Raw genomic sequence first — 26,446 nt, forward strand, 5'->3', positions numbered from 1 at the left:
CCTTAACCTGAGGAAGACCATGGGATGTGGGATCCTAATTCTCATGGGCAAATAAGCTCATTGCAGCACCATGGAACCAGGCTTGGCAGATGATGACCTCATGCTCAAGAACATGTTGCGGGCATCCTCTGATGTGTATCTCACCATCAGACTAGCAAGGGTATTAGAACTTCTCTGCCCCCTCCATTGCACTGATCTGGGGAGAAAGGAGCTAGCAAAGACCTTTTAATGATAACTTATGTGCATTAGTCAGTGAGACTTTGAGCCCATCTTATGTAAAAGATTTTTTCTAATTAATTTTTTTAACGTCTAGTTTCCACTGCTCCTGCCTTGGTTTGGTTTTCAGGAAAGTTGAGAGTTGTGGGGTGTCGCTCTTCTCCTTCAACCTCATCAGTAGCTCCCCTGGCACATCTGAGCCTGGTGCTCTCTTTGCTCATCAGCGCTAATAAAGAGGAGCAGAGAAAGGGTGAAGTTCGCACCTCTGTTAGAAGCAGGGTAGGGCATAAACCTGGACCGTTGCAGGTGGCTCCCCTTCCTGTTTGTGTAGCCATGTCAAGTTGCCTCCACTCTGTCTTTGCTAATGCACCCCTTTCCCTGTGCTCTAGGCCTGGAATTTGACCTCTAGGTCAGTGAATCTCAGAGTTCAGTGCTGCTGCGTCTAAAGAGACTGGTTACTGTTAATACGATACAACATCCTCCCATTCACTTCTCTTACAGGGAAGGCACTTTCATTTGTTAACAAAAACTTCTTTTTGGATTCCAATGGAAACCGAGGCGGAGCACCCAATGTGGCCATAGTGCTGGTGGATGGATGGCCCACCGATAAAGTAGAGGAGGCCTCCAGACTGGCAAGAGAATCTGGAATCAACATTTTCTTTGTCACCATTGAAGGAGCTGATGAAAATGAAAAACAGAATGTTATTGAACCCAATTTTGTGGACAAGGTACTGGGGAATGGGGTACATGAAACTAGATCTGGGTTCACAGTGTAAAGCCTGGAGCTAGGCCTGAACGTTACTAAGGTTTTCAGGGTGTTTGGATCTGGCGGTTTGATTTGAGCGCATCTTGGATGAGGTTGCTGTCTTCCTCCACTCCCTTTTTTTCCCTTTCTTATGGCTATGGTTTCTCTGTAAGAATTGCCATAAGATCTAACATTTGAATGTTGAATAGCAATGGGCAGCAATGCTCTAGTCATGGGTTCATAATTATGTTTGTCTGAGGCTGGCTATATTACATTCTGCCCACACTAGAAAAGAACTGCTGGAATGAGGAACCAGTAACATTTTTACTGGCTAATTAAGAGAGGAGAGGAACTTACTTACAGTGAGATCTATTCAGCTATGAAATAACCTCCTGGGGATGTGGTGAAAACCACAGCATTTGGGACTTGTAAAGTTAGACTGGACAAAGTGTTAGAAAACAGGCTGTGAGCCACAATTCTGTGCTGGGCGGCAAATGTGGACAGATAACCAAACACTATAGATCTTTTCCATTTCTAATCCCTATTTTTCTATATTCCATGAATGATCTGAGCTAGAAACAAATACCATTTTTAAGGCTTGGATTAAGCTCCTGTCTATATCCCTGCACTACAAAAATACCAGACCACACAAATAATAGACTTCAAAAAAAATACCTTCCCTTGAAACCACAGCATTCCTAATACCACCCTTCCCCACTAGAATTCTCATATGATTTTTATTATCTTGAACAACTACAGTAGAAACTAGTGTTGTATATATTAAAGCATGGCTTTTGCCTCTTTTAATGAAATAATTTCTTTAATATTACTGTCGTTAGAATTTGTATGTGTTATGACATTAAAAGCCACATTCTGTTTCCAGTTACAAAATGCAGGTGTAAATCTGGACTAATTCCACTGAAGCTAATGGAGTTACTCTGAGTTTTCACTAGTGTAACTGACTCGGAAGTTTTTATTTGTATCTACACCATGATTCTCCCATTCAACAAAGTTTGAGAGGCCCTTGAGCCCCATGCTAGTACTAAGGCCATAAACAACTCCCGTTTCCACATCCAAGAGAAGGGACAACAGTCCAAAGTCAGTAAAAACAGACAACTTAAAAATGTGATTTTGAGGTGTCGCTGAACACACAAAATTATTTTAAATGATATTAATAAATTAGGTGACACCCACAATTTTTGATCCACTGACCATCCACCACCTAGGCTAGAAACAGCTCAGTAGCTTAGTAAAAAGACTTCTAGCACCAATAAGTCTGTCTAAGTCCCACTCCTAGACTACTCATCAGAAAGCAATACTTTTGACCCCTCTACTACTTAAATTTCCAATGCTTCCATTATAAATCTGTAACTGGGGGAGGTTAAGACAAGGTGTGAACATCTTACCAGTTTCAAACTGCTTTGGACTGAACCATGGTGTGGCATGCAAGTTAGCAGCCAATTTTGGAGGTGTTTTATGTTTGCTATGCATGGTGTAAATCTGTCAGAGCATTCTGGAGTTATGGAAAGGGAAATCAGAATATTTTGAAAAAAGAAGTCTGGAAATTTTAAAGTTCTAACTAAAAATGGCTTTATTTTAAAATGTAGATTTCATCAACAGTTGTTAATGAGTCCTTGTGGCAGACTAAACACTTGGGTATTATGAAAATACATATTTCTAAATTTTAAATGTTATTGAGTATAGCAGCCAATGGATATGCATAACAGCCATTCTTGAACCCTTTTGTAGATGTTATGAAGACATTTTTTCTTAAGTGCGACCTTCGGCACCCTTGCCATATGAAGTAATAACTATAACTCAAAATTTTAGTGCCTAGGATGCTAGGCCTGGGGCTTGGAAGAACTCAGTTCATCTCCCTGTTCCCTCACAGACTTCCTGTGCAACCTTGTAAAAGTCACTATGACCTTGTCTACACTGGCAAGTTTCTGCACAGTAACTCCTGAGGTGTACACACTGCCAAGCCACTTGGTACGAGAAACTGCACAGTTGCAGCACTGTAAAAAAATCCACCCCAGGCATACAGCTTTCTGCACTGGGGGTGCAGCGCTGCAGTGCCAGTGTACACATCCTGGTCGATTACAGCGCTGCAACTGGCCTCTGGGAGGTGTCCCACAATGCCTGTTCTCGCCTCTCTAGTCATCACTTTGAACTCTACTGCCCTGCTCTCAGGTGACCAACCATCATCCCTACCCTGTAAATTCCTTTGGAATTTTGAAAGTCCCCTTCCTGTTTGCTCGGTGATACGCGCTGAGACCACTGCACATCATCTTTCCAGGTAGCATGCAAATCTTTCCAGGTTCCAGGCAAATCCCTCTTTTGGAGCAATTCTGAGCTGCTGGACCTCATTAGCATTTGGGGAGAGGAGGCTGTCCAGTCCCAGCTGCGCTCCAGCCATAGGAATTATGATACCTATGGACAGATTTCATGTGGCATGACAGAAAGGGGACATGACTGGGACACACTCCAGTGCAGGTGCTGCAGAATGCCTGCCACATGACGCGGGAGGTAAACCGCCGTTCTGGTGCTGGGCCCACAAGCTTCCAGTTCTACAAAGACTTGGACATGATACTTGGTTGTGACCCCACCTCCACTGCGAATACTTCGGTGGCTCGCGTGACAGTCAAAAGTGGACCAAGCCACGAGAAGGAAATCTTGGACAAGGATGTGGAGGGGGAGGCAAACCTAGAGGCAGAGGATGACTCAGAGGTCAGAGATGCATGCAGCCCTTTTCTGCCCCAGAGAAGGCAAGTTAATCACAGCTGTCAGATCTTGGTGAAGCATAAACAAGAGAGGATGACCCTGGTAAATGGCTCTGATTTTGGGAATCGCTGAAGTGAGTTGTTAGGGGGGCAGGGGACGGTTGCAGGCTTGTGTCTGTATGATGCATGTACCACCACGTGCCTAGGCTGAGCAGTGGAACAGGGTGTTGATTGACTCCCTCACTTCACAGGAATCTGCCTCAGATCCCCAGGAAACTGTCATGGAGATACTGGGCAATTCACTGCCACAGGTTCTTTGACAGAGCTGCTTTGTTTCTTGCCCCATTAAGGGTAACTTTCCCATGCTACTCTGCCATCACTGGGGGGAGGCCAAAACAACAAGAATTGAAGGAATGGTGAGACAGCGAGAAGAGGGACTGAAAGGAGAATGCGATGCAACAGAACAAAGCCATGGAATGGCTCTTAAATGTTATGGAGCGCCAAGTGGACACGCTCCAGGCGCTAATAGCACTCCAAACCGATCAGATCCACACCTGCCCTCCCCTGCAGCCACTGTCACAAAACTCTTTCCTATATTCCCCTCAGACACCACCAACACACTTATAACCTCCTGGCTCCAGTCTGTACCTGCTGCATTCCACTCCTGCCCCATCACAGTCCAGCTCTGCTGACTCCCAGTACCCACTCTACTCAACACTCATCCCTCCGCAGTTTAGCCCTGCCAAAGTACAGCACCTGCTGCACTTTACTCCAAAAGAGAAGGCTGGATACGATACCTGGACTTACACAAACCTTTAACTGTTCCAGGACCCAGCCTCCTCCTGAGACCCTCCCTTCTCCCATCCCCCTGCGTATGTGTTTTTTGTTTCCCTCCCTCCTCCAGTTGTTGTTTTTTAAATAAAAGAATAGTTTTGGTTTGAAAGCAATCTTTATTCCATTAATTGAAAGCAAACAGAGCCCTACAGAGCAACAGGCAATTTTCTTAAACCTTCATAGTACATCATCTCCACCAATCACAATAATCTCCTAACATTACATGAATTATGCTGCTAAGCATAGCAACAAATATTAGTGGCTTTCACCTTCAAAATTGCTGCCTCCAGGCATCCCTGATCCTTATGGCCCCGCCCTGCACCCCTCTAATAGCCCTAGTCTCTGGCTGTTCAAATTCAGCCTCCAGGTGCTGAGCCTCAGTAGTCCATCCCTGAGTGAAGCTTTCACCCTTCCCTTCACAAATATTATGGAGTGTACAGCACAGGGCTTTAAGCATAGGAATATTGTCATTGGGCAAGTCAAGCCTTCCATATAGGCAGCACCAGCGGGCCTTTAAACAGCCAAAAGTACATTCAACAGTCATTCTGCACTTACTCAGCCTGTTGTTGAACCGCTTCTTGCTACTATCAAGGTTCCCCATGTATGGCCTCATCAGGCGGGGTATCCCAGGATCAAAATGGGCATTTCAACTTCCCCTACCATGATCTTCTGGTCTGGGAAGGAAGTCCCTGCTTGCAGCCTCCTCAACAGGCCAGTGTTCAGAAAGATGTGTGCATCATGCACCTTTCCGGACCAGCCTACGTTAATGTCCGTGAAATGCCCATGGTGATCCACAAGCGCCTGGAGAACCATAGAGTAATACGCCTTCTGATTAGTGTACTCGGTGGCTAGGTGGTTTGGTGCCAGAATTGGAATATGGGTGCCATCTATCGCCCCTCCACAGTTAAGGAATCCTATTTGTGCAAAGTCATCCACAATGTCATGTATGTTGCCGAGAATCAGTGTCTTTTGGAGCAGGATGCGATTAACGGCCCTGCACACTTCTGTCAACATGAGTCCAACAGTAGACTTTTCCACTCTGAACTAGTTAGCGATCAATCAGTAGCAGTCTGGAGTAGCCAGCTTCCACAGTGCAATCGCCACGCACATCTCCAATGGCAGGGCGGTTCTCATTCTTGTGTCCTTGCGCCGCAGGGCTGGGGTAAGCTCATCACGCGGTCCCATGAATATGACTTTCCTCATCCAAAAGTTCTGCAGCCACTCCTAGACATGCATGACAATATGATCTCACCACTCACTGCTTGTTTCCTGAGCCCAAAAGTGGCATTCCACTGTGGTCAGCACCTCCATGAATGCCACAAGCAATCTCATGTCATAGCTAATATGCATGGCAAGATCATAGACTCATAGACTCATAGGTCAGAAGGGACCAATATGATCATCTAGTCTGACCTCCTGCACAAGGCAGGCCACAAAACCCTACCCATACACATTTATAACAACCCCTAACCCATGACCGAGTTATTGAAATCCTCAAAATTGTGATTTGAAGACCTCAAGCTGCAGAGAATCCACCAGCAAGCGACCCTTGCCTTTATAGTTTAAGGAATAACTCCACTGCCACTCATGATGCATTAGTCAGAGCAAGCAGCATATTGGTCAATAGTGCGGGATCCATTCCTGCAGACCGAAGAGGCAGAGCACACAGTACACAAACCGTTGAAAGATGGTGCCAAATGCAGACGGAAGCACAGGGATTGCTGGGATGCGAAGCAAAGCATCACAGGGGCATTGGGACAGGACCCAGGATGCCCTGCAACCCCCTCTACCTTCCACAACTCTTAGCAGCAGAAGAGGAATAGATGCTCTGTGGGTTAGCTACTCAGAGTGCACTGCTCCGAATACCACTGCAAGTGCCACAAGTGTGACCTGAGAGGAGTGGAGCGGAACCCGCTCCGGACAGAATACGGATTCTCAAAAGGATGTTCAGCCTCCAAAGCAACAGCCAATGATTTACATTTGTGGAGAATGTGACACCAAAAATGAAATAAAAGCAAGAGATCCTATCAGGTGTCGAGAACGTGGGTACAGAATAATGTACAAGAAAAGAACAAGAAGATTGGTTGTCTTTGATGCCCGGTAATATGAATTCAAGATGTAGCTGTTTTGGCCTGGTTCATTTTAGTATACTGATAAGTTTGGTTGTATACACATCTGTTGTGGAGAAATATATACTTTTTCATTCTGATATCTGTTGTAAATTATTCAAGTAGTTAAATAAAGTTTTTAATATAAAAAAACAAAAAAAACCATGCTATTGCACAGGCAGCTGACAGTGTGAACTCACAACAGCTGTTTCCCTTCAGCGCTCTCTGAGCAGCACTGTAACTCTGCCAGTGTAGAATACCCTTAGTCTCTCTGGCCTGGGTCCACAAATGGACTTAAGCATTACAATGCCCTGCATCACAATGCCTAGCTTTTAGGCACCTAGAAAAATCACCAGACTAAGAATGGCATCCACAATTCCTGATTTAGGTGTTGACGCTCCTTATACAATGAATGGGGGAGAGAGAGAGATCTCAGAATGGGATCCACAACAGCCAGCAAGCTATGCAGGAAGCTGCCTAAACTAGCCAATGGGAGATATCACTGAGAGGGGTGTGTCCTCTCAGAGTTAGGTACTTCTGTTCAGGGTGCATGCAACACATAATTTTGTGCCTTAGTCCCCATTGGTAACATAGGAATACTACTACTTGTCTACCTCACAGGTGCATTGTGAGGCTAGATAAATACATGAGATTGTGGAGTGCTTACACATAGTACAGTAATAAGAACCATATAGATTCCTGAGAGAGACAGAACTAATAGTTTCGTTTAAAGTCTACTCCCTTCCTGCCAACAGCTGGAATATTAAGTCTCCAGGACTGTATCTACCTAGCTCTGTTAGGAAAGCCCACACATCGATGGAGAAACATCACCCCATTCCTGTGATGCTATTTGGTTCTTATAAAAGTCATTGCACCTGGATACCACAGAGACTGATACCTTTTAAGATACTTGGTGCACCCTAAAAATGCTACATACACCGAACATACCTGGAGCTCAACCTGCTTTTGTGAGATTTCTTCAACAGAACAAAATAAAAGCCACAAACGTCTAAATGAGAAATCATAACACAGGGGCACATACTAATTATTCAGCTAATTGGGGTAAGTAATGTCTGCTCAGTAAACTTGTTTGAAGTATGTCATCTCCATTGCTTTGTTACAAATAGGTGAAACTTCTGGTTACTCTTGGAATAAGAGAGAATCCCTGCAATCTACACTATGGAGGTCTAGTCTTAAACCATTTTGGATAGGCAGCCAATACTCATGTCATTTTAAAAAGTACTGCAGGGCCAGTTGGCATGAAGTTGTGACATGAGGTGTGATATGCCAGATCAGCCAGGGCTCAGGATTCAGGGTGGAAGTTAGAAAGTATTTTCAGAAAGCAACTTGTTCTCTGGGCCACCTGCAAGATGATTTTGTGCACTTTCCACTGTCACTCTGCCATGAAATACATTTCCTATGAGCTTGAGAGCCCTTAATGGCATTAGCTGGGCTGTCTCCAGGCTGCATTTGATTGGCTTATAGTCTTGTTTTTGTTTATTTTTTAAAAGGGCAAAACTACAATGAGGCTCTGTGACCCTGCCAGAGCTGGCACGGAAGATAGAGAGCAGGGGGCCCAAGCAGGAAGGCAAAGCGGGCAAAACAAACATCATTCTGGGATGTATTAGCAGGAGTGTTGTAAGCAAGACAAGAAGTAATTCTTCCACTCTGCACTGATTAGGCCTCACCTGGAGTACTGTGTCCAGTTCCGGGCATCACATTTCAGGAAAGATGTGGACAAATTGGAGAAAGTCCAGAGAAGAGCAACAAAAATGATTAAAGGTCTAGAAAACATGACCTATGAAAAAAGTGGGTTTGTTTAGGTTGGAGAAGAGAAAACTGAGGGGGGACCTGATAACAGTTTTCAAGTACATAAAAGATTGTTACAAGGAGGAGGGAGAAAAACTGTTCTCTTTAACCTGTGAGGCTAGGACAAGAAGCAATGGGCTTAAATTGCAGCAAGGGCAGTTTAGGTTGGACATTAGAAAAAACTTCCCAGCTGTCAGGGTGATTAAACACTGGAATAAATTGCCTAGGGAGCTTGTGGAATCTCTGTCATTGGAGATTTTTAAAAGCAGGTTAGACAAACACCTGTCAAGAATGGTCTAGATAATACTTTGTCCTGCTATGAGTGCAGGGGACTGGACTAGATGACCTCTTGAGGTCCCTGCCAGTCCTATGATTGTGCGTTTATCTTATGGCTGTAAATGGCAGTATCAGAACATAAAAAGAGCAGCAAGATAGAAGAAAACAAACACAGTGAGGCTATGAAGTGAAGCCTAAACCAATGTGTACAGAACTAACTTAGAGCTGCTGTAAGATAGATTTGCTGACACCAAATGTAGTGGGGAGGACACTAGTACAGAAACAGTTGAACCCTCCTTTCAGGTGGATGATGAAGAACAGACACAATCTGGCTAAAATGCTCTCAACAAGTTAGTTGGAACATTAACATCTTAAAAGATTTTACATTCTAAAACAATTCTGAATCTACCTCTCCTACCTACAACATACTCCACATTCTAGCCTCCTCCTCCTCCTCCTCTCTCCCTGCACCCAGCCAGCAAGCCAGAAATCCATTCCCTCACCACAAGTTCCCAACTCCTCTTGTTAGGTCTGGAAGAGCTTCCCCCCATCGGTCCCCTATGTGCATTCAGAGTCATAACTGCTTAATTTACTAAGCTGTAAAAAATTAAGAAATTTTGCTTCCACTGCACTGGGGAGCCAACACAACCATGTCGGAGTCTCCTTTAGGTTATTTAGGTTGATATCACCAACATTTTTTTTTTGTTGCCATATTTCTGTTTCATGATCCTGATTGGGATGGCATGAGCCAGAAAGAATGCAGCTTGACTCTCAGGTACCATGTCTAATTTGCAGGACTGACAGGTGGACAAAACCTCACCTTTTTACTTTTAACTGGAGGGGATGTGATCTGGAGCCATTGCCAGTCAAACAAGGAACTGCCAAAGAAGGCCACTTTGCACAGAGTATAACTCTGAACCACATGAACAAAGATATTTGAAAATGAATTTGTAGTTTTGACTCTTGGCCTAACTCTGACATAACCTGTGTACAAAACGAAACTCAGAGGGTGGTGAAATTTCATATTGAATTTTTCTGACAATTAACACTGACTGCTCCATCACATATTTTATAAATATTGGGGCAGGATGTCCAGTGCTTTAGTTGACCACACTTTACATAACATTTAGATTTCTCTCAGGAAGACAGCAGAATTTGATTGTGTAACTGAACTCAATCCACATTATGCCCAATAAGTGCCTTTTTACTTTTGTATTTGCATCTCTCTGCAGGCTGTATGCAGAACAAATGGCTTCTATTCCATTAATGTGCCAAGCTGGTTCAACCTACGCAAGGTAGTCCAGACCTTGGTGAAGCGGGTCTGTGACACTGATCGACTGGCTTGCAGCAAGACGTGTCTAAATTCAGCTGACATTGCCTTTGTAATTGATGGTTCCAGCAGCGTTGGCACTGGCAATTTCCGCACTGTCCTCCAATTTGTAGCCAACATAAGCAAAGAATTTGAGATTTCAGACACTGACACCCGTATTGGAGCTGTGCAGTACACCTATGAGCAGAGGCTGGAGTTTGGATTTGACAAACACAGCACTAAGCAAGATGTTCTGAATGCTATTAAGCTAATCAACTACTGGAGTGGAGGGACCAGCACTGGAGCAGCCATCAACTATGCCTCTGAACAGCTCTTCAGCAAATCCAAACCCAACAAGAGGAAGATAATGATTCTCATTACAGATGGCAGGTCTTATGATGATGTCCGAGTGCCAGCCACGACAGCTCATCAAAATGGTAAACTAGTGCTATCTTCTGCTTCGGTGGCCCACTCCACCTATATATAGTAGCTTAACATTTATGGAGGTAAGGTAGTTAGAGTGGTCATTGCAGCAGATGGACTTTTGGGCAGCTCGCCACCCTAAGCTATGGGCTTGTTAGAGCTAATCAAGATGAAGGTGGGTGAGTAAAAAGATGGGAAGTCCATAAGAAAATAGTGTAGTCAGATTTGTCAGACAAGATGTGTCTCAAACACTGCAGTGCTCAATGGGTTTCTATAGGCCTACAGCCACAAGAAGTGTGTGTATGAAGTTCAAGTTTGCTTTCAGTGTGGGATGTTCAAACACCTTCTGTGCTAGGCTTTCAGGCAACAGCCTACTACTGTTTGATGCCTTTTGCCATTGGCAAGACTTGTTCTTCAGGGCTGACACTGCCTCCCCACACCCCAGTCTGTATATATGGTTCAATTTTTGTTGGACGCTCAAATAGAGGCTGTAAAATAAGCTGCAATGGGACAAGGAGAATTTTCCTGGCACAGAAGCAACATAGGTCTGATGTATGTGGCTGTATGCAGCTCCTTTCAGGGACTCCAGTGTAAGCATTGTAGTGTGGGTGGGAGGGGAATTAGCTGTAACACTCAAGAGTTTCAGACCCTGTTGTACATAAGAGCAGCCCATTGGTTGCACTTTCTATAATGTCTCTCAGAAGCCACAGTCCAGAATCTGGTCCCTTCATTTTATGCTCTAAACATTACATCTATTGTGGGATCAGATTTTGTAAAAACAACTTCAATGCAGTGACTGTTTTGAAAACACACCTGGCCATTTTAAATGCTGGTTGTCTTTTCAGGGGTCATAGCTTATTCTGTTGGAATTGCATGGGCGGCCCAGGATGAACTGGAATCCATTGCAACAGACCCGGATAAAGAGCATTCCTTCTTCGTGGATGAATTTGACTATCTCTACAAATTTGTTCCTAGGATCATCCAGAACATTTGTACAGAGTTTAATTCACAACCCCGGAACTGATGAAAGTAGACAAAGCATTATACTAACGCTGGGTCACTGGGTATCATGCAGAAAATACACAAAATGCTATACAAGTAATGCCAGCTATGAGTCCAAGAAATACTAGAAGAGTTATCCTCTGGCATTTTTCAGTTAACAAAGCTGATTTCAGCTCTATTCCTTATGCATAAGAAAGCTCTGTGTAGACGGGCATTTTTATTTTAACTTTTTTGCTGGCTTCAAAACTCTGACTTGGTTGGATAGACAAAGACAGTTACAACCCTTGAAAAGATAAATCAAGTGACTCAGCTTTGTAGACTGAAAATTTGTTTCCAGAAGAGAGGTTGGAAAAGGTTTTTCAATGTAGATCCCAGGGACATTTTCATTTGGCCTTTGTATATTGCAGAAGCTCTCTTTAAAGACATTTTCTATCATAGTGCTTCTCAAACTGTGGTCTATGGACCACAGAATATCAGGGTTGGAAGGGACCTCAGGACATCATCTAGTCCAACCCCCTCTGCTCAAAGCAGGACAAATTCCTAATTAAATCATCCAACAGATTTTTCCCCCATATCCCTAAATGGCCCCCTCAAGGATTGAACTCACAACCCTGGGTTTAGTAGGCCAATATGCAAACCACTGAGCTATCCCTCCCCACACTAGTAGGCTGTGGAACACTGCCAGGTAGAGGCCAAGTTGCATCTATCAGAGTAGCAAAGATCTCTGTCCCCTAGCAGTGATGCTTCCTGCTAGTTGTTGTCCAGACCAGGACTCTCAGGGTTTCCAGACATGCTTTCCAACAACATCCAGAACACTTTTTTTAAATCCTTGGACAGCTGTTTTATGTCTCTCTGACAGGGTTTCATTTGGTATCATTTCAAGCTGATAGATACAAACAGGAGAAAGAGCCAAACTGCAAATGGATAGATTAGAGCAGTGGGGTCTGCAGGCATTCACTGACCCTAATAGAGTTCTGCACCCCTGGAGAGGAAGCAGCTGATGCACATACAAAATTGAGAAAATGGAATCCAGAATCCCCACCCATTGCGTTAGAGGGAGTTTATTTAGAATCTTGTCCTCTTAACATTGTCCTATTATCAGTGTCCAAGCGTGATAGTTACTGCAAGGAGGGTCTGGGCTCAGGAGGGACCTCTGTCTTCAGTGGTACACAATATGAAAAAAGTTTGAGAACCACTGTGTTGTCATCAAACCATTTCTCTTTTAAGTTTCACCCTGCAGCATGGATGGAGATCAATAGCATGAAGAGAAAAGACTGCTCTAGAGTTGTTTTGTTAAGGATTTAAGAGAAACACAGTTTGCCTATATTATTGTGTATTATACATGGGCAAAAGCAGGACTTCCTAATGGTAGAGAGACATCTGTAGAGTGTACCTTCCCGCGAACCGCAGCCAGTGGGAACCGCGATCGGCCGAACCTGCAGATGTGGCAGGTAAACAAACTGCGTGCCAAAGATTGCTGATCCCTGCTTTAGGACATTCATTTCTTTGAACATTTTAATCTTAAAAAATAGTAAACTTGATAATCATTTACCATGGTAAATGCTCTTCACTTATGTATAACAAAGTTCAGTCACCATCAAGCATGCAAGATTATTTTTCAAAAGGCAGCAAGATAAACCACTTAAAAAATAAAACCATAAACTTATTGAACAACTGTTTTGTTGGTGACTGAATGTCATGAGAATTTCGTTGCCTAAGTCTTTGAAGTGATCCTTAAATTGTCAGATCCCCAAAAGTGATTTTTTTTGCTTATTCTACAATTGTAGTATTACCACTGATACCAATGGGAATCCAGTTTATAGAACAAGTGCAGAATATATCCTGTGATATGTTAAAAAACATTTACCTTGGACAGAAACCAAAGTACAGGTCATCTGCTGAAAATCCCCTGCAAAGAACATTTTGTTAAAACATGGAATAGTAAGTTATGTGTAAAACTTTTCATAAAAAACAGTTTTTTTTTCTTGTATAGTTGTTTGTGAAGGAAGCAGAGTTCCTTTTGTAACACGTCGGAGCTACTTAAAGAGCTTTTTGTAATACAAGTTGCTAAACCTTTTGAAATAAAAAAACCCATAAAGGTGTATGCAGTATAGTTTGCATACTTAAGATAATATTTTAAAAACTCTACATCTAAATATTGTTGCTGCACTTTAGTTTTTAAAATGCAAATAGGGGTTTCCTAAATCTAGAGATATGATCACGATCAGCAAGACCCAAGGTGTTAAAAGCACAGAAACCTTTTTATTTTATGTTTAACATACCTGGCTGACTTACTGCAAATCTTGCAAAGATCCATGGAAGGGAAAGTCAAGTCCAAGCAGTGTAAACTTGCAGAATTGGATACATTGCACCCGAGACGGAGGTTGATGTCAGGACAGAGGGAACAAAGGGTGAAACATCTCTCACATAGTGCCTGAGGATCTGTAGGAAACATCAGTGTGAACGCTGTGGACCTCTGAGACCTGAATGGCATGGAAATCCCATGGTTTCCAAGTTGGTGGCTGTGACGCAATTGACTCCATTGCTGCAATTAAACCATGGACGGCTAAAAGCTAAGCGTTACTAGATAAACTAGACACCCAGGCAGAGCTGGATAAATGCCTCAGGGCCAGTTGTCAGCGATATTTAGGTATCTAACTCCCATTAAGTCACCTAACTACCTTTAAAAATCTGGCCCTTAGTCTCTCAGCTCCAAAAGCACAAGCTCCATCATTTGGGCTGAAGGAAAACTCCCTTAGCTGATAGCAGCAACTCCCTAGCCTTTTGTGAGCTAGCCACTAGAGATCATAACTCATACATGTACCCAGTACATTAGTGATATATATGCTCTCTGCAGCCATGCTGACTGGGCTCACTGAGTACACAATAGCAGCTAATGCTGGGCTTAGCAGCATTCGGTACCACAGCAGCTAGACAGACTATTTCCCAGAACATAAAGAAATCACCTGGGAATAGCTTGGTCCCAATAGATGTGTTTACTAATTACATGCACACAGGCCAGGCCTCACTATAGGTATACATCTGGTCTGCCTGACTGCTGGAGGCTTCTACACCATGGTGAGTTTCACTAAAAAGCTCACCAACATTTTAAAGGGGATACTACCCTATTCCTATGGACTGAACATGGGTACCTGCTGTTCCGCCTTCCCATGCATACCAGCCACACTCACCTGATACCTCACGTCCCCCACTACGTCTGGCCACAGCAAATACTTGATATGAAACCAAGAGGGAGTCTGTGCAAGACTAAAAGGAGTGGTGTGCGTGTAGTATGGGCAGAGTTGTCTCTGGGCAGAAGTGGTTCTCTGCCTGGGGCCCATGAGAGTGACATCCCGTACAGCTCAAACCATGTGGAGCAGACTGGTTCACTGCCCCACAAAATACCCCTTCCTTTCAGTTCCTGTAGCGTGCAGGCTGGGTGGAGCAGCCACTGCTGGGCCAGAAGTTCAGATTCCTTACTGCTTCCCTTGGGCTTTGTGAGGAGGGGAATGATCATGGATCCACAACCGCCTTCCACACAGGCCAGGAAGTGGGGTTGGAGATATTGGATGGGCTGGGACTCCTCTCTGCCCCTTTGGCCAGTGGCCCACTGCCCTGCTGTGACCACTTGGTGGCTGGCATGGGGAGATCCCATACTGCTGTTGCTCTGTGGGGATTCAGCTACCAGGGCTAGTGGTAAGCTTTCAGATGGGGCCTTCGTATTCCCTATTCACTGCTTTCATATTTGGGAAGCCCAGGGGAAAGAGATCCCCGAGGCTGCTGCTCCTGTAAGAGACGCACAGACCAGTTTTCCCTTCTCTGTGTTCATTGCAGCTCTTGCATTGTATGCAATATTGAGGTAATATATTCCCAGTGATAAGGGAAGCTTTTGGAAGTAGCTAGTCCAATAGGGGGCCATGAAAATGTCATTTCTTCATGTCACTGAAGCACGGATAACCATAGCCAGATCCCCATCCACACAGTCTCCTGCCCAGCCTAAGTGGAAAGAAAGCATTCCTCATTACTGCTGCTATCTGGGCACCCCGAGTAGCAGGGGACTTCTGTCCCCCCCCCCCCCCTTAAACTGTAAAATGGACTCTATCTCTCAAGAGCAAGATCACAGTGACTGCTAGCTCCTTAAACAACTCCCTCATTTCTGGACAGAACTTGAACCAGCTATTTTTCATTCAGGTTCTTAAATGTACAAGGCAGTGGGACAGCAGTGGTGCAAAATTGTCCATGCTTGATGAGTCATCTACATGCTGATGGCATTATTGATAGCCAATAAAGCCTCATTAGCCCCATGCAGCTGTACCTACTTGTTAAACAGAACAAGTGACAAGACCGAGCCTTGGGGGACATTACAGATTTAGCATATCTCAGCCACATTGTTTACATCTAGCTCTAGTCAACTGAAGGGCAGGGTAGGTGAGTATGCTCTTCCTGCTTCTACAGCAGTTCACCCCTCTTTCTGGGGTCTACTAAACGTTGTCTAGGTTAATTTTTAATCCTGCAATTATTAAGAAGACTAAGATAATTTTTGCTCACTTTCATACTTTTAAACTTTCCATTGTATACACATACCTACTACCAACCTTAACATTAACGGGATGTTTTGTTTTCATGGCCAATAAGACTATGCACCTATTACAACAATAAGGGATATACACCTTTATGCTTCAGTTCATAATGCCCTGACAGTTTGTAGTTGGCTTTAGAAGAAACCTCCCCATGTGGGCAGCTTACAGATAAATTGTACATAAGAGCATTTTATACTTTTCACTGAAACATCGGCTACTGGCCATTGCTGGAGACCAGGATACTGGACTAGACAAACCTTTGTTCTGTCTAGCAATTCCTGTTTTCCTACAGTAGAGGGGATTGGGAAAAGTGAATATTCTGCCAGCCACTGAAAGGAGGCTGAAGTTCTCCTCTACCCTACTCTGAACTTAGAGGAAACAGGATGAGTTTACTAACAAGTTTTTCTGTTCAATTGATACAGATTTTTATACCATGCTCTTCACTGAGCATCTGCCAATAGTGCATTAAGCAACATGACTGACCTCTTAGATGTGTGGTTCATTCTCTATCATCCTCTCCACATGGGAAGAATTGTGTGCATACTTTTTTAAATGTACATGCTACTGTCTGCTTATGTTAGAGAAAGTAAGATTGAAGCACATTGTGTTCTTCCCAAGATCGCTGCATCACTCTGTGATAATCAACCCCCTACACAAAGGCATTTACTCTATTGGAATAATGTACCTCTAACTCCCAGTGAAGACACTAAGACCTTTGTGCATAAAGACTGGATAAGTTGTAAGGTACCACTGATGTCAAGATGGCATAGTCATAATCAACAGCACACGGAAATACAGACCAAGTACAAAGAATGGAAAGGGAGATAATATTTGGCACAGGAACAGAAGAACTGCTTTTGTAAAGGTCAAATTTAAAAGGAAAATTCAGATGATACTAACATGGCCCAGAATGGAATGTGTAATATACATCTGTAGAGCTCTTTTGGGGTGTCCTCACACTCTATATGCTTATATATTTCTTATAAGGCAAAAATATGGACAAACTACAAAATGTTGAAAAATAGTATTTATTAGCACCCAATTTACATGTACAAGTATATGGTACAAATAACATTTACTCGCTCCTGCAACATTAAATAAAGCTGCTCTTAAAAACCATTGCTTATTTCTGGAAGTCCACGTGATTTTGCTCAGGCCAGAATGTGGGTACAGTATACAGATATCTCACTTCACTACTGCCATATCAATATAAATACCTACATGATTACCTCAATGTTATCTCATTTTAAATTGCACATCAACGTAAGCAGATCTATATAATTTTAATGACATACTTGGCTTATCAGACAAGCAAACATAACTTTAAACACAATTGACCCAATACATTCCACAACCAATAGTTTCATTGCAGTTCATAAAAACAGAAAACTTAGATAACTCCTATTGAGATGTCCCAAAATATACAAATAAGTGTTAAACGACTGCCCTGTAACTTTTCAAATTTTGCAGTTTTGTATGTATGTCTAGGATTATGAGAATGAATTCTGAAGTTCTGACACAATATTAAACTTTTAACTGATAATACAATGCTTTCATTCTAATACAAAAAACTTCTGATCTGTTTGATGGTAAAAGCATCTCAAAATTGTAGGGATTAACACAAGCAGTTAGATTTTCCCCAATGAATGCAAAATCCTTTTGAAATTATAGAACATTTGCAATTTATGGATTCTTATTATTGGGAAAACTAGTTACTTTGCAAATTTAAAAAACTGATATATCACTTTTGAAATAATTAATTCACTGTGTACAAAAGTATAGCATATACCACCAAATTAGCATGTTTACAACTTTTACATAATCTCATACTAAACCACAGACACAAATTGACAAGCCGACAGAATTACTCAACAAATAGATATTTTCCATCTGAGCCACCATTACACAAAACACCTGCAGTCTGATACTGTTACACCAAAGTAGTCATTCAGGCCACTCATGAGTGTGCAACATAAGAACTCCAAAGTAACATGCACGCTCAATCTTTCTCCTTGTTAATTGTTTTCAAGGATGCGTTTCCCACTTTACTCTTAGTAACTGGCACCCTTTCACTTCAACTTTCATTGGAGCAGCACAAAGTTCAGACTTAGGAATGTGGCAGCTATAGTCACTAATATTTTGTAGTCACCACCTGCAATAGGGGTTGCCAACCCTCCAAGACTGACCTGGAGTCTCCAGAAATTAAAGATTAATCTTTAATTCAAGATTATGTCATGTGAGGAAACTTCCAGGAATATATTCAACCAAAATTGGCAACCCTATCTATATTTTAAAAGGGGCATTACCAGACAGCTTTGGTCCCGAATATAGTTTTTGGTTTTAGGAAAAAAAATGATGTACAGGAATCAAAACAAGAAACAAACTGCATTAATAGTGAAACATATTCAAAATTACTTCAGTTTTAACTATGGGTAGTATTAGTTCCAGAGGCAAAGAAATTTCTTTGAAAGACTGTTTTAACTTGAGTCTCTCTTTAAGAAACCAATTGAGATATTCATGCAAAACACACTGCAAACAGTGGGTATACTGATGAATATCCATGTTAAGACGTTATCAGACCTATAATTAATAGAAAATATTACACTGAATCATAGTTTTATCATCCTGTATTTTTCTACAAGTTGCTGAGATGTGTGATTTAAGGAAACCACTGCATGTAGTACAAGACTTCCTGTCAATCCACTCAGGTTCCAAAGCTACAAAATGTTGTTTGTTAACATACTCTTTTTGTATTTACAAAAGTAAGTTGTTCCAGATTGCTAATGCTGAAGTGATACCCCTGAAATCTGTTTGTGTGTTTGTTGTAAATGCTTGACTGAGATGAAACAACAATTTTGGGAGCTCTACATTTGAAAAAACAAGCTACATGTAAAGATCACAATTTCAATGAAAGATAGAATTAAAAAATAAATTCTTAATGGAAAAGTGTCAGCCTGAAGTCCATCACTTATCCCTTATACAATATTTTTGGCTGCTTTTAGTAAGCAAGCCACAAAAGTCATGAATCTATTTGGTTTGGCAAGAAATTATTCCTTCCCATTTAGAAAAGTACAAATCCAGCTGTGTAAGTCTTTTTTTTAACCTTTCAGCTTAAAACTTTGGTGCTAGGACCAAAGATTTCTCAGAGTCTGAACAAGTAATTTGGGGAGCCTGCAATTCAAGGTGAATGAATGCAACCAAACAGGACTTTTAGGCCTTGTCAGCATAGGGCTTTGAACAGTTTAAAAAACATGCTTAAGCATGGTGTAAACATGGTTGTGGTCTTACTGTGTCATAACAAGTCTTGGCAGTGTAGACAGGGTCAAAATGGTTTAAAAAATATCACACTAGCTCATGTAGAGACCTGCATTAAAGTATATTTTTTAATCTAGCTACTGTATGGATTGGTTTGTCCATGGTGACAAAGCATCTTTACTGAAAATGAGCAAGATTAAAACCAGGTGGGTGAAGTAATATCTTTTAATGGACCAACTTCTGTTGGTGAAAGAGAAAAGCTTTCGAGCTACCCAGAGCACGTCATCAGGACCTGAAGAAAAAGTAGAAAAGAAAAAAATGTCTCTTTCACCAACAGACTCTGGTCCAGTAAAGGATATTACGTCACCTACTTTGTCTTTCTATCCTGGGACCAACACGGCTACAACAACACTGCAAACACCAGATTAGAACGCTTGTTGCACCGTTCAAAGGGATTTATACTGAGAACGGAATCTTAAAGCAAGGTCTTATGTTGTACAGTACTTCTCAGGTTTCAAACAGACTTCAAGCAACAAAATTAAGTCAACAGGTAGAATAAAAAAAATAAGAAAATTCACTAGAATCAGAAACTAAAATTAAAAATAAGTAGGTCCAAATTTTTTGTTCTAAATAATGAAAACTCAGCTGCTGTAATCCTAGAGACATGAAATCCCAGCTGTCCTTCAGGAAAAAAAGGGTCTAAACAGGAAGTCACTGTTAATCAATGCAATTCACCCTCCAAAGCAGGAAGTCAAAAACAGATGGGATTTTAAGGCTCTGTGAATGTATAGTTTATGGAAGAGATTCAAATGGTAACAACAAACAAGACCATGAAAAAGGTGGCTATTCAGCAAATAGTTGTTAGTAAACAAGAAAAAGTCATCATACACAACTGAAGAGGTTGATTTTGTAAGATTTTCACTAACAGGAGCAGACTCATTGAATGAAAAGGAGTACTTGCCTGAGTAAGGATCACTTAAACATAGGGGCTTGATCAGGCTCATACCTTAATTTTTCACCATCTTAAGATTTCCTCATTTTGTTCCATTTCACGTCAGGCCACCCTTCAAAATTAAGTTTCCCTCCAACTACAATTTTTCTGGTTTGTAGACATACCCCACAGATAGCCTGATGAGCAAAATGTTGTCTACCACCTTACTATTGTTACCCTTAGTCATGCTGAGTAGTACCTGACATTGCAAGGGGTTTGATTAGCAAATTACATGCAATTTATAGTTACCAGTGTTGTTCTATAAACCTAAATCCATTTATACCACAGGAGTCAAGTTATATCACTTTTCAGTGTAGCCTACTCCACAAAAAACACAACAAAAGTCAGAGTAAATGGTAAATTCTCAACTCCTTATGGGACAAGGGCACTACCCGAAATATTTGCCTCAGGGAAGAGCAATAGATTTCAAAAAATAAAACAAAAACAAAACTAAAACCTTACTACAGAGTTACTCTATGCCACTCAAGAGTGAAAGAGTTAATTTGACTGTAGCTTAGAAGCTCACCATCAGGAAAGGTCTAAGAGGTAACATAAATTAACTATGTTACACATTATAAATTTTCCTAACAATACCGTATGTTCATTTGTCTTAATGTCATGGCCTGATTTTTCCCTTTTTAGTAGTTGTGGCCAAATAATTTTCCATTTAGCAGCTTCAAATTTCAGAATGTATTTTTAAATGTTGTATTGTACTTAGGATACTTAGAGTTTCCACAGTTTTTTCCACTTTGTATTTTCCCAATCTAATGAAGAGTTCCATTTCACCTATCTGAAACATATACATGTTCATAAACTGACTCATGAAATATCCTTGAACCACTTTTCCTTGAACTGACTCATGAAATATCCTTGAACCATAGCTCATTTGTATGTCAAAATAAAAATAAAAAGCTGTAGCATCATTTAGTAACATAGTAAAATGGCTAAAACATTTGTGTATCACATTGGATAAAAAGCAATGTTTCCAAAGCTAAGCTTAGAATAGCACTGACTGTGCATTTATTTGTATGGAATGGATTGTTTATAATGAATTAAATGCAAAAATACCATAATCATTTATATAACATAGAGGTCATGATCTAAATCCAAAAATCATGGGCATCCAGAAATAAGGCTGAAAACCGGTCCTGCACTCCCTCTGTTGTGATTAAGTTCTAATCCTATCACAGTACATCAGAACAAGTCACCTATTAACTTTTTTAGGGCCTGATATTGCAAATTCTTACATATGTGCTTAATTTGAAGCTCGTGTGGTCACACTGAAGTCTCTGAGGAGTATTTGTCCAAGTTAGACTGGACCTTATATTTGAAAAATAAATTAACAAAACAACATTTTATTTTCAAAGATTTTGTTATAGGATACCAGAAATCTCTTACTACTCTCTCTCTAGTGGTATATTTTACTATTTCACCAAACTATACTTTCTACTTTGGCACAAAAGGGCAAAATTTAGAATTTAAGACTGGGTCTTAAGATATCCTGCAACCTGTGATGGGCAGACTTCATAGAAGCTGACATTCATTATAGAAAAGCCTTTAGAAGTGTTTGAAAATGATGCAAGATATGATGTTTATGCTTCCAAATGAATTTTTTGTTTCCTTTAGGATGGATTCTAGTAATATGTTTGGAATCCAGTGTTCCTGTCAAAAAAAGATGTATGTATTTTACATTAATGCATAGTTTGTGGAACTCCCTATATCAAATGGTTAAAGCAGCTGAGAATTAGAAAAATTTGTGATCAGTTCACATTGATGTATTTAAAAAAGTGTGTGTTTAGTTACTTTAGATTTTATTTATTGAAAAGGACACGTTTTTATTTATTTGGAATTTGCAGCTTCTACATCTATGGTTATGATTTAATTACAAAGCTGAATACTGAACAATTATACACTTAGTAACTGAACCGTATTACGCTTGGGAATACTTAAGCTGTAACATTACTTTAATTACACACTGCACCCTAAAAAAAAACAACAAAAAAAACTATAGGAAATGAGGTTTGTTTTAAAGAGCTCTTTCTAAAGAAAATGTTTTTATTAAATGAAAAACTTAAATGTGATCTGAATATCATGGTACTCCTAGGTGACTTTTATAAACAATATAAATGAAAGAGACATTTGAACACTCTGATTAGGATTTTACTTGGCATGTCACAGAGGTTTGTCTTTAAGGTACCCAAAAAATAAATAAAAAAAATGCACTGACTTAAGACACTATAATAGTGATGGAAATATTTCCCATAATACTTAATCCAAGGTGTGTCCCAAACTAGTCTAAACCTTTTGCACGAGAAAGTATTTTAGTTAGTTGAACCGTAAACATACAAAAACAGCATATGGTTTATCCTTGTAAATTGGAAGTGAAAAGGAGGATGTTTAAGCCTATTAGATCATTTTCACCAGATAAAGGGGTTGCAATTTCTCCTTTCAACTGGACTTTACTAAAAACAAAGATTAATAACACAGGTTAACCTACACTGAAATTTCTATGAAATAACTACAAAATTGCCATGTGAACTTGATGTGGAAACAGCATAATGGCAGAATGTAATGCATCATGGGTATGGAAATTTTTAGTGGAGATACTGCAAAGAATAGAGTTGGGTCCAATCCTGTGACTATTTTCATTATTGGTCAATACACATTAATGAAATTTATAGACTATACTGAATTGGGAGGAGTTGCACGTAACTAAAGAAGAAACAACAACCTGGGAAGCAATAATGCTGAAAATTGTCTAAAGAAGATGGCAGATACAACTGGGATTTGAGTTTGTGATCTGATACAGCAGCAAAAAGGCCAACAACATTTTGGGCTGCGTGAGCAGAAGCATCACATCACAGAACACAGAGGTTAACAGACCCTGTCTATACTAGTGCTGATGGCACTGCATCTGGAATGGTGTGTGGATTGTTTTGGACAGGAAGTTACGAAGAAATAAACTGACAAACTGAAAAGGCTGAAATGATCAGGGGTTGTAGAAAGTCGACTTGTAAGGAAAAAATGAAAAGAGCTAACATGTATAGCTTGCCTAAGAGACCATTAAGAAAGGGATATGATAAGAGTCTACGTATACCTTCAGGGTGTAAATACCAAGCATGGAGAGGAACTATTCAGTACAAAGGACTAATCTGGAATAATGTGATGAAATTAAGAAAAGAAATATTTAGACAGAATATCAGGTAAAACTTTCCAACAGTGAAATATCTAAGCACTGGGATAGTCTGCCAAGGGAAGCAACAAAAGCCTAATCTTTTGGGACATATATAAAACCTCACTGGTCAAAACACTACGAAAATGCACAATAAGGTAACAATCCTACTTTGTCAGGCTGATGAACTAAACTGCCTAAGCAGGCTTTTCCATCCCTAACTTCTATGATGACGTTCAGAAGAGCTGACAGGCTCATGCACGGTATCCTGCAGTCCCACAAGTACGTGAGCAGATACAGTAAAAAAGACATTAACATCAATTATGAAGACCAGCACAAAAATATATACTCCACAACCTCTTTGTAAGGCTACATTTGTTTTTTTAAAGGCACCTCATCTTTCAGCTATTGCCAGCTTTAAAAGATTCACTTTTCAGTTTGAGCAAGAACTCAACAGTAAGAATGGAACATCTTTCAATTCACATTTGACTAGCCGCTTTTTCTTACATTCAACTTTTAATCAGTTAGAACGACAGTCTTTAAAAACAAGCATGCTGGCCTATTAGTTTTATGTACAGCAATCTAAACACCTGTAACTATGTATTATATTTTGTAAGCAAACAGCACAACATTCATTTCATACTTATTATCCTTTGTATACACAAACTGAGAAGAATTCTTAATACTAAAACATTAAAATGCACCAATGAAGTCTTCCCTTACAAGACAGATTTAATACATGTTTACAATATATATATACACATCTATAATATACATAACTTTTAGAATTTTTCAAATAAATCTTTGTAATTTCCTTTCCAAAAAGAAATAAAATAATGACACTGAAAGAACAAGTCAAGTACACAAATGATTTTTCACAAAGTTGAATGCTCAGTTTTGCAGTCAGATTTCCCCTTTTTTATCATATAAAACTAAATAATTTGAGTTATTATAGTAATCTATTTAGTGGTAAAATTCGAATGTTATTTAATGGAAATATATTGTATACCAATATCACAAACTGAAATATCTGAATATGCTGAGCAGTAAACGATATTCCAGGGTATTTAGCATTAAATATAGTACACTGCAGCCTCAAACAGGTTGGGGCAACTTTTTATCATAAAGCAATAAAGTGACACTTAATGCTAATCTAAATTCCCTATTGTAATCAATGGAGAGTTCTGCCTAAGTTTGGTTCTGCTCTGAAAAAATCACTCTAAAAATAGCATTGTGTCCTATGTTTACTGTGTTTCAATGACTCCTATTTCCAATGTGTCAGTTTAAAAGAAGAGATTTCTTTATTAACTTCAAGTCAAACTCAACCTGGGATTTGAGAGTCAGGCGGGGTTCTCTCTTTCTCACATCATCACCAGTAATAAAGAATCTGCAGAACTAATTACATTCCACAAGTGGAACTGAGGATACCACTGCCTTAAATGGATTTACAGAAAGGTAACCAAGTCTGATGGTGCCCAGCAGAATAGAATCCACCTTACTCTCTCTCACCTGCGATACACTCTGCAGGGACAACAGGACTAAAAACCAGCAAACTTATTTCTGTCACTAAAGTAAACAGATATACTCTGAATATAGTGAGGGATCAGATCTGCTGAGTAAAAAGGTGCCGTTTTTAAACCGTCACTTTTCACATAACCACACTTGAAAGATCAATGACACAGCATGCCCCATACAGGGGGAACATTTCAAAAGTTCCAACAGTTTGAAAATTAGGGGGTCTCTCTAGAACGAGCAGAATCTTTCAAACTGGTGGAACTTTGTAAAGGCAACTAATGCATTAATCTGATTGCGAGGCTCACACAGAGCACTATGAATCCATGTTTATTCTTAAAATGAAATCATGATTTTCATCCACAGTGGCACCCTTTTTTGTAGGAAAGGGAAAAAATGAAGATGTGTTGCCTAAACTCTGCTAGAGATTGCTGTAAGAAGTTTTATTATAATTTCTTGTGCCTGACCAACAACAAACAGTATTATAAATTTGAATAAATTAAATCCCTTATTACAGTATATACAGACTATTTCAGCCTGTCTCCTTAATTGTGATTAGACTATGGCCTAAACTTCTAGCCACTTGTTATCATATTCTTTCACAAAATTAATAAAATGTATACATTTTCTGCAACTAAATATTTGCTGTATAACGTAACAGATTTAACAAAACATTACTGCATTAATATTTTTTAAAATTTAGTATTTTTTTTCCTTTTATCCAAATTTACCTTGTGCTAGCAGCCAAGTGGGCTGAGATTAACTATCAGCTACTTTCCTCTAAACACCATCTAGTCATTAATACCAAAGGGATGAACAAGTGACATTCACATGGTAGCCCAATGGACATGTGAACGGTCATCTTTTTAGGTCACTTAATTTAAACTACGCAGTATATAAGATTCCTTGATGAGAAACACTTGGAAGTTCCCTTCCCCTCTCCCTGCAGTAATCAGGCCACCTATTTACTTGACCATCCCTCTATAGTGTCCAATTTTATTAGCAGAGAATACAGATACCTAGTTTCACCCAAGGCCTGCCTGGACGAATATTCACACTCTCAGAAATAAAAGCATTTCTTTTGTTGACATTTGAAACAGAGTTTCCAAGCTCTCAGCACCAGCCGAGTTCGCAGAAACCTGAAGAAACCTTAATTTAGAAAAGAGCACCCTGCAAAAACTAAACCTTTACAAATGTTCTCTTAATTTCAGGGTAGGAAATGAAGATTCTTGCTCGTGTCTCCCTCTCTTTTGTGCATCTGGTTAAATGTACAAGAGCTAGAGTTGAAAGGGAAGCACTGTGTCATACAAAGACCTTAGCCAAAGCATCTGCTCCTGCACTGGCAATATAACATTTGGATGGGTGAAATGTCACATCATGAATAGACTCATCAAATTTTTTGCGATGAGCAGTAAATTCTTGAATACAGGTTTTGCTTTCAAGGTTCCATAAGCGAATTGAACAGTCATGACCTACACAGAGAAAGAAGGAAAT

General features: G+C 40.4%; 2 protein-coding genes across 4 annotated transcripts in view; one reads left to right on the forward strand and one right to left on the reverse strand.

Annotated features, from left to right (window-relative positions):
* VIT (vitrin) overlaps positions 1-12,595 on the forward strand; it is an 84,818-nt gene extending 72,223 nt beyond the window's left edge. Inside the window, 3 exon segments of the mRNA XM_075064223.1 lie at positions 718-944; positions 9,941-10,454; positions 11,286-12,595. Coding sequence (XP_074920324.1) covers positions 718-944; positions 9,941-10,454; positions 11,286-11,464 — 920 coding nt within the window. The 3' untranslated portion in view covers positions 11,465-12,595.
* A 4,439-nt stretch (positions 12,596-17,034) lies between these two features.
* Positions 17,035-26,446, reverse strand: part of STRN (striatin) — a 115,592-nt gene continuing 106,180 nt past the window's right edge. For all 3 annotated transcript variants that reach the window (XM_075064224.1, XM_032772395.2, XM_032772396.2), the window contains one exon: positions 17,035-26,424. In XM_075064224.1, the coding sequence (XP_074920325.1) occupies positions 26,255-26,424 (170 nt within the window). In that variant the 3' untranslated portion in view covers positions 17,035-26,254. The remainder of the gene's footprint in view (positions 26,425-26,446) is intronic.

This window comes from Chelonoidis abingdonii, chromosome 3 (assembly GCF_003597395.2).
Source record: "Chelonoidis abingdonii isolate Lonesome George chromosome 3, CheloAbing_2.0, whole genome shotgun sequence".
Lineage (NCBI taxonomy): Eukaryota > Metazoa > Chordata > Testudines > Testudinidae > Chelonoidis > Chelonoidis abingdonii.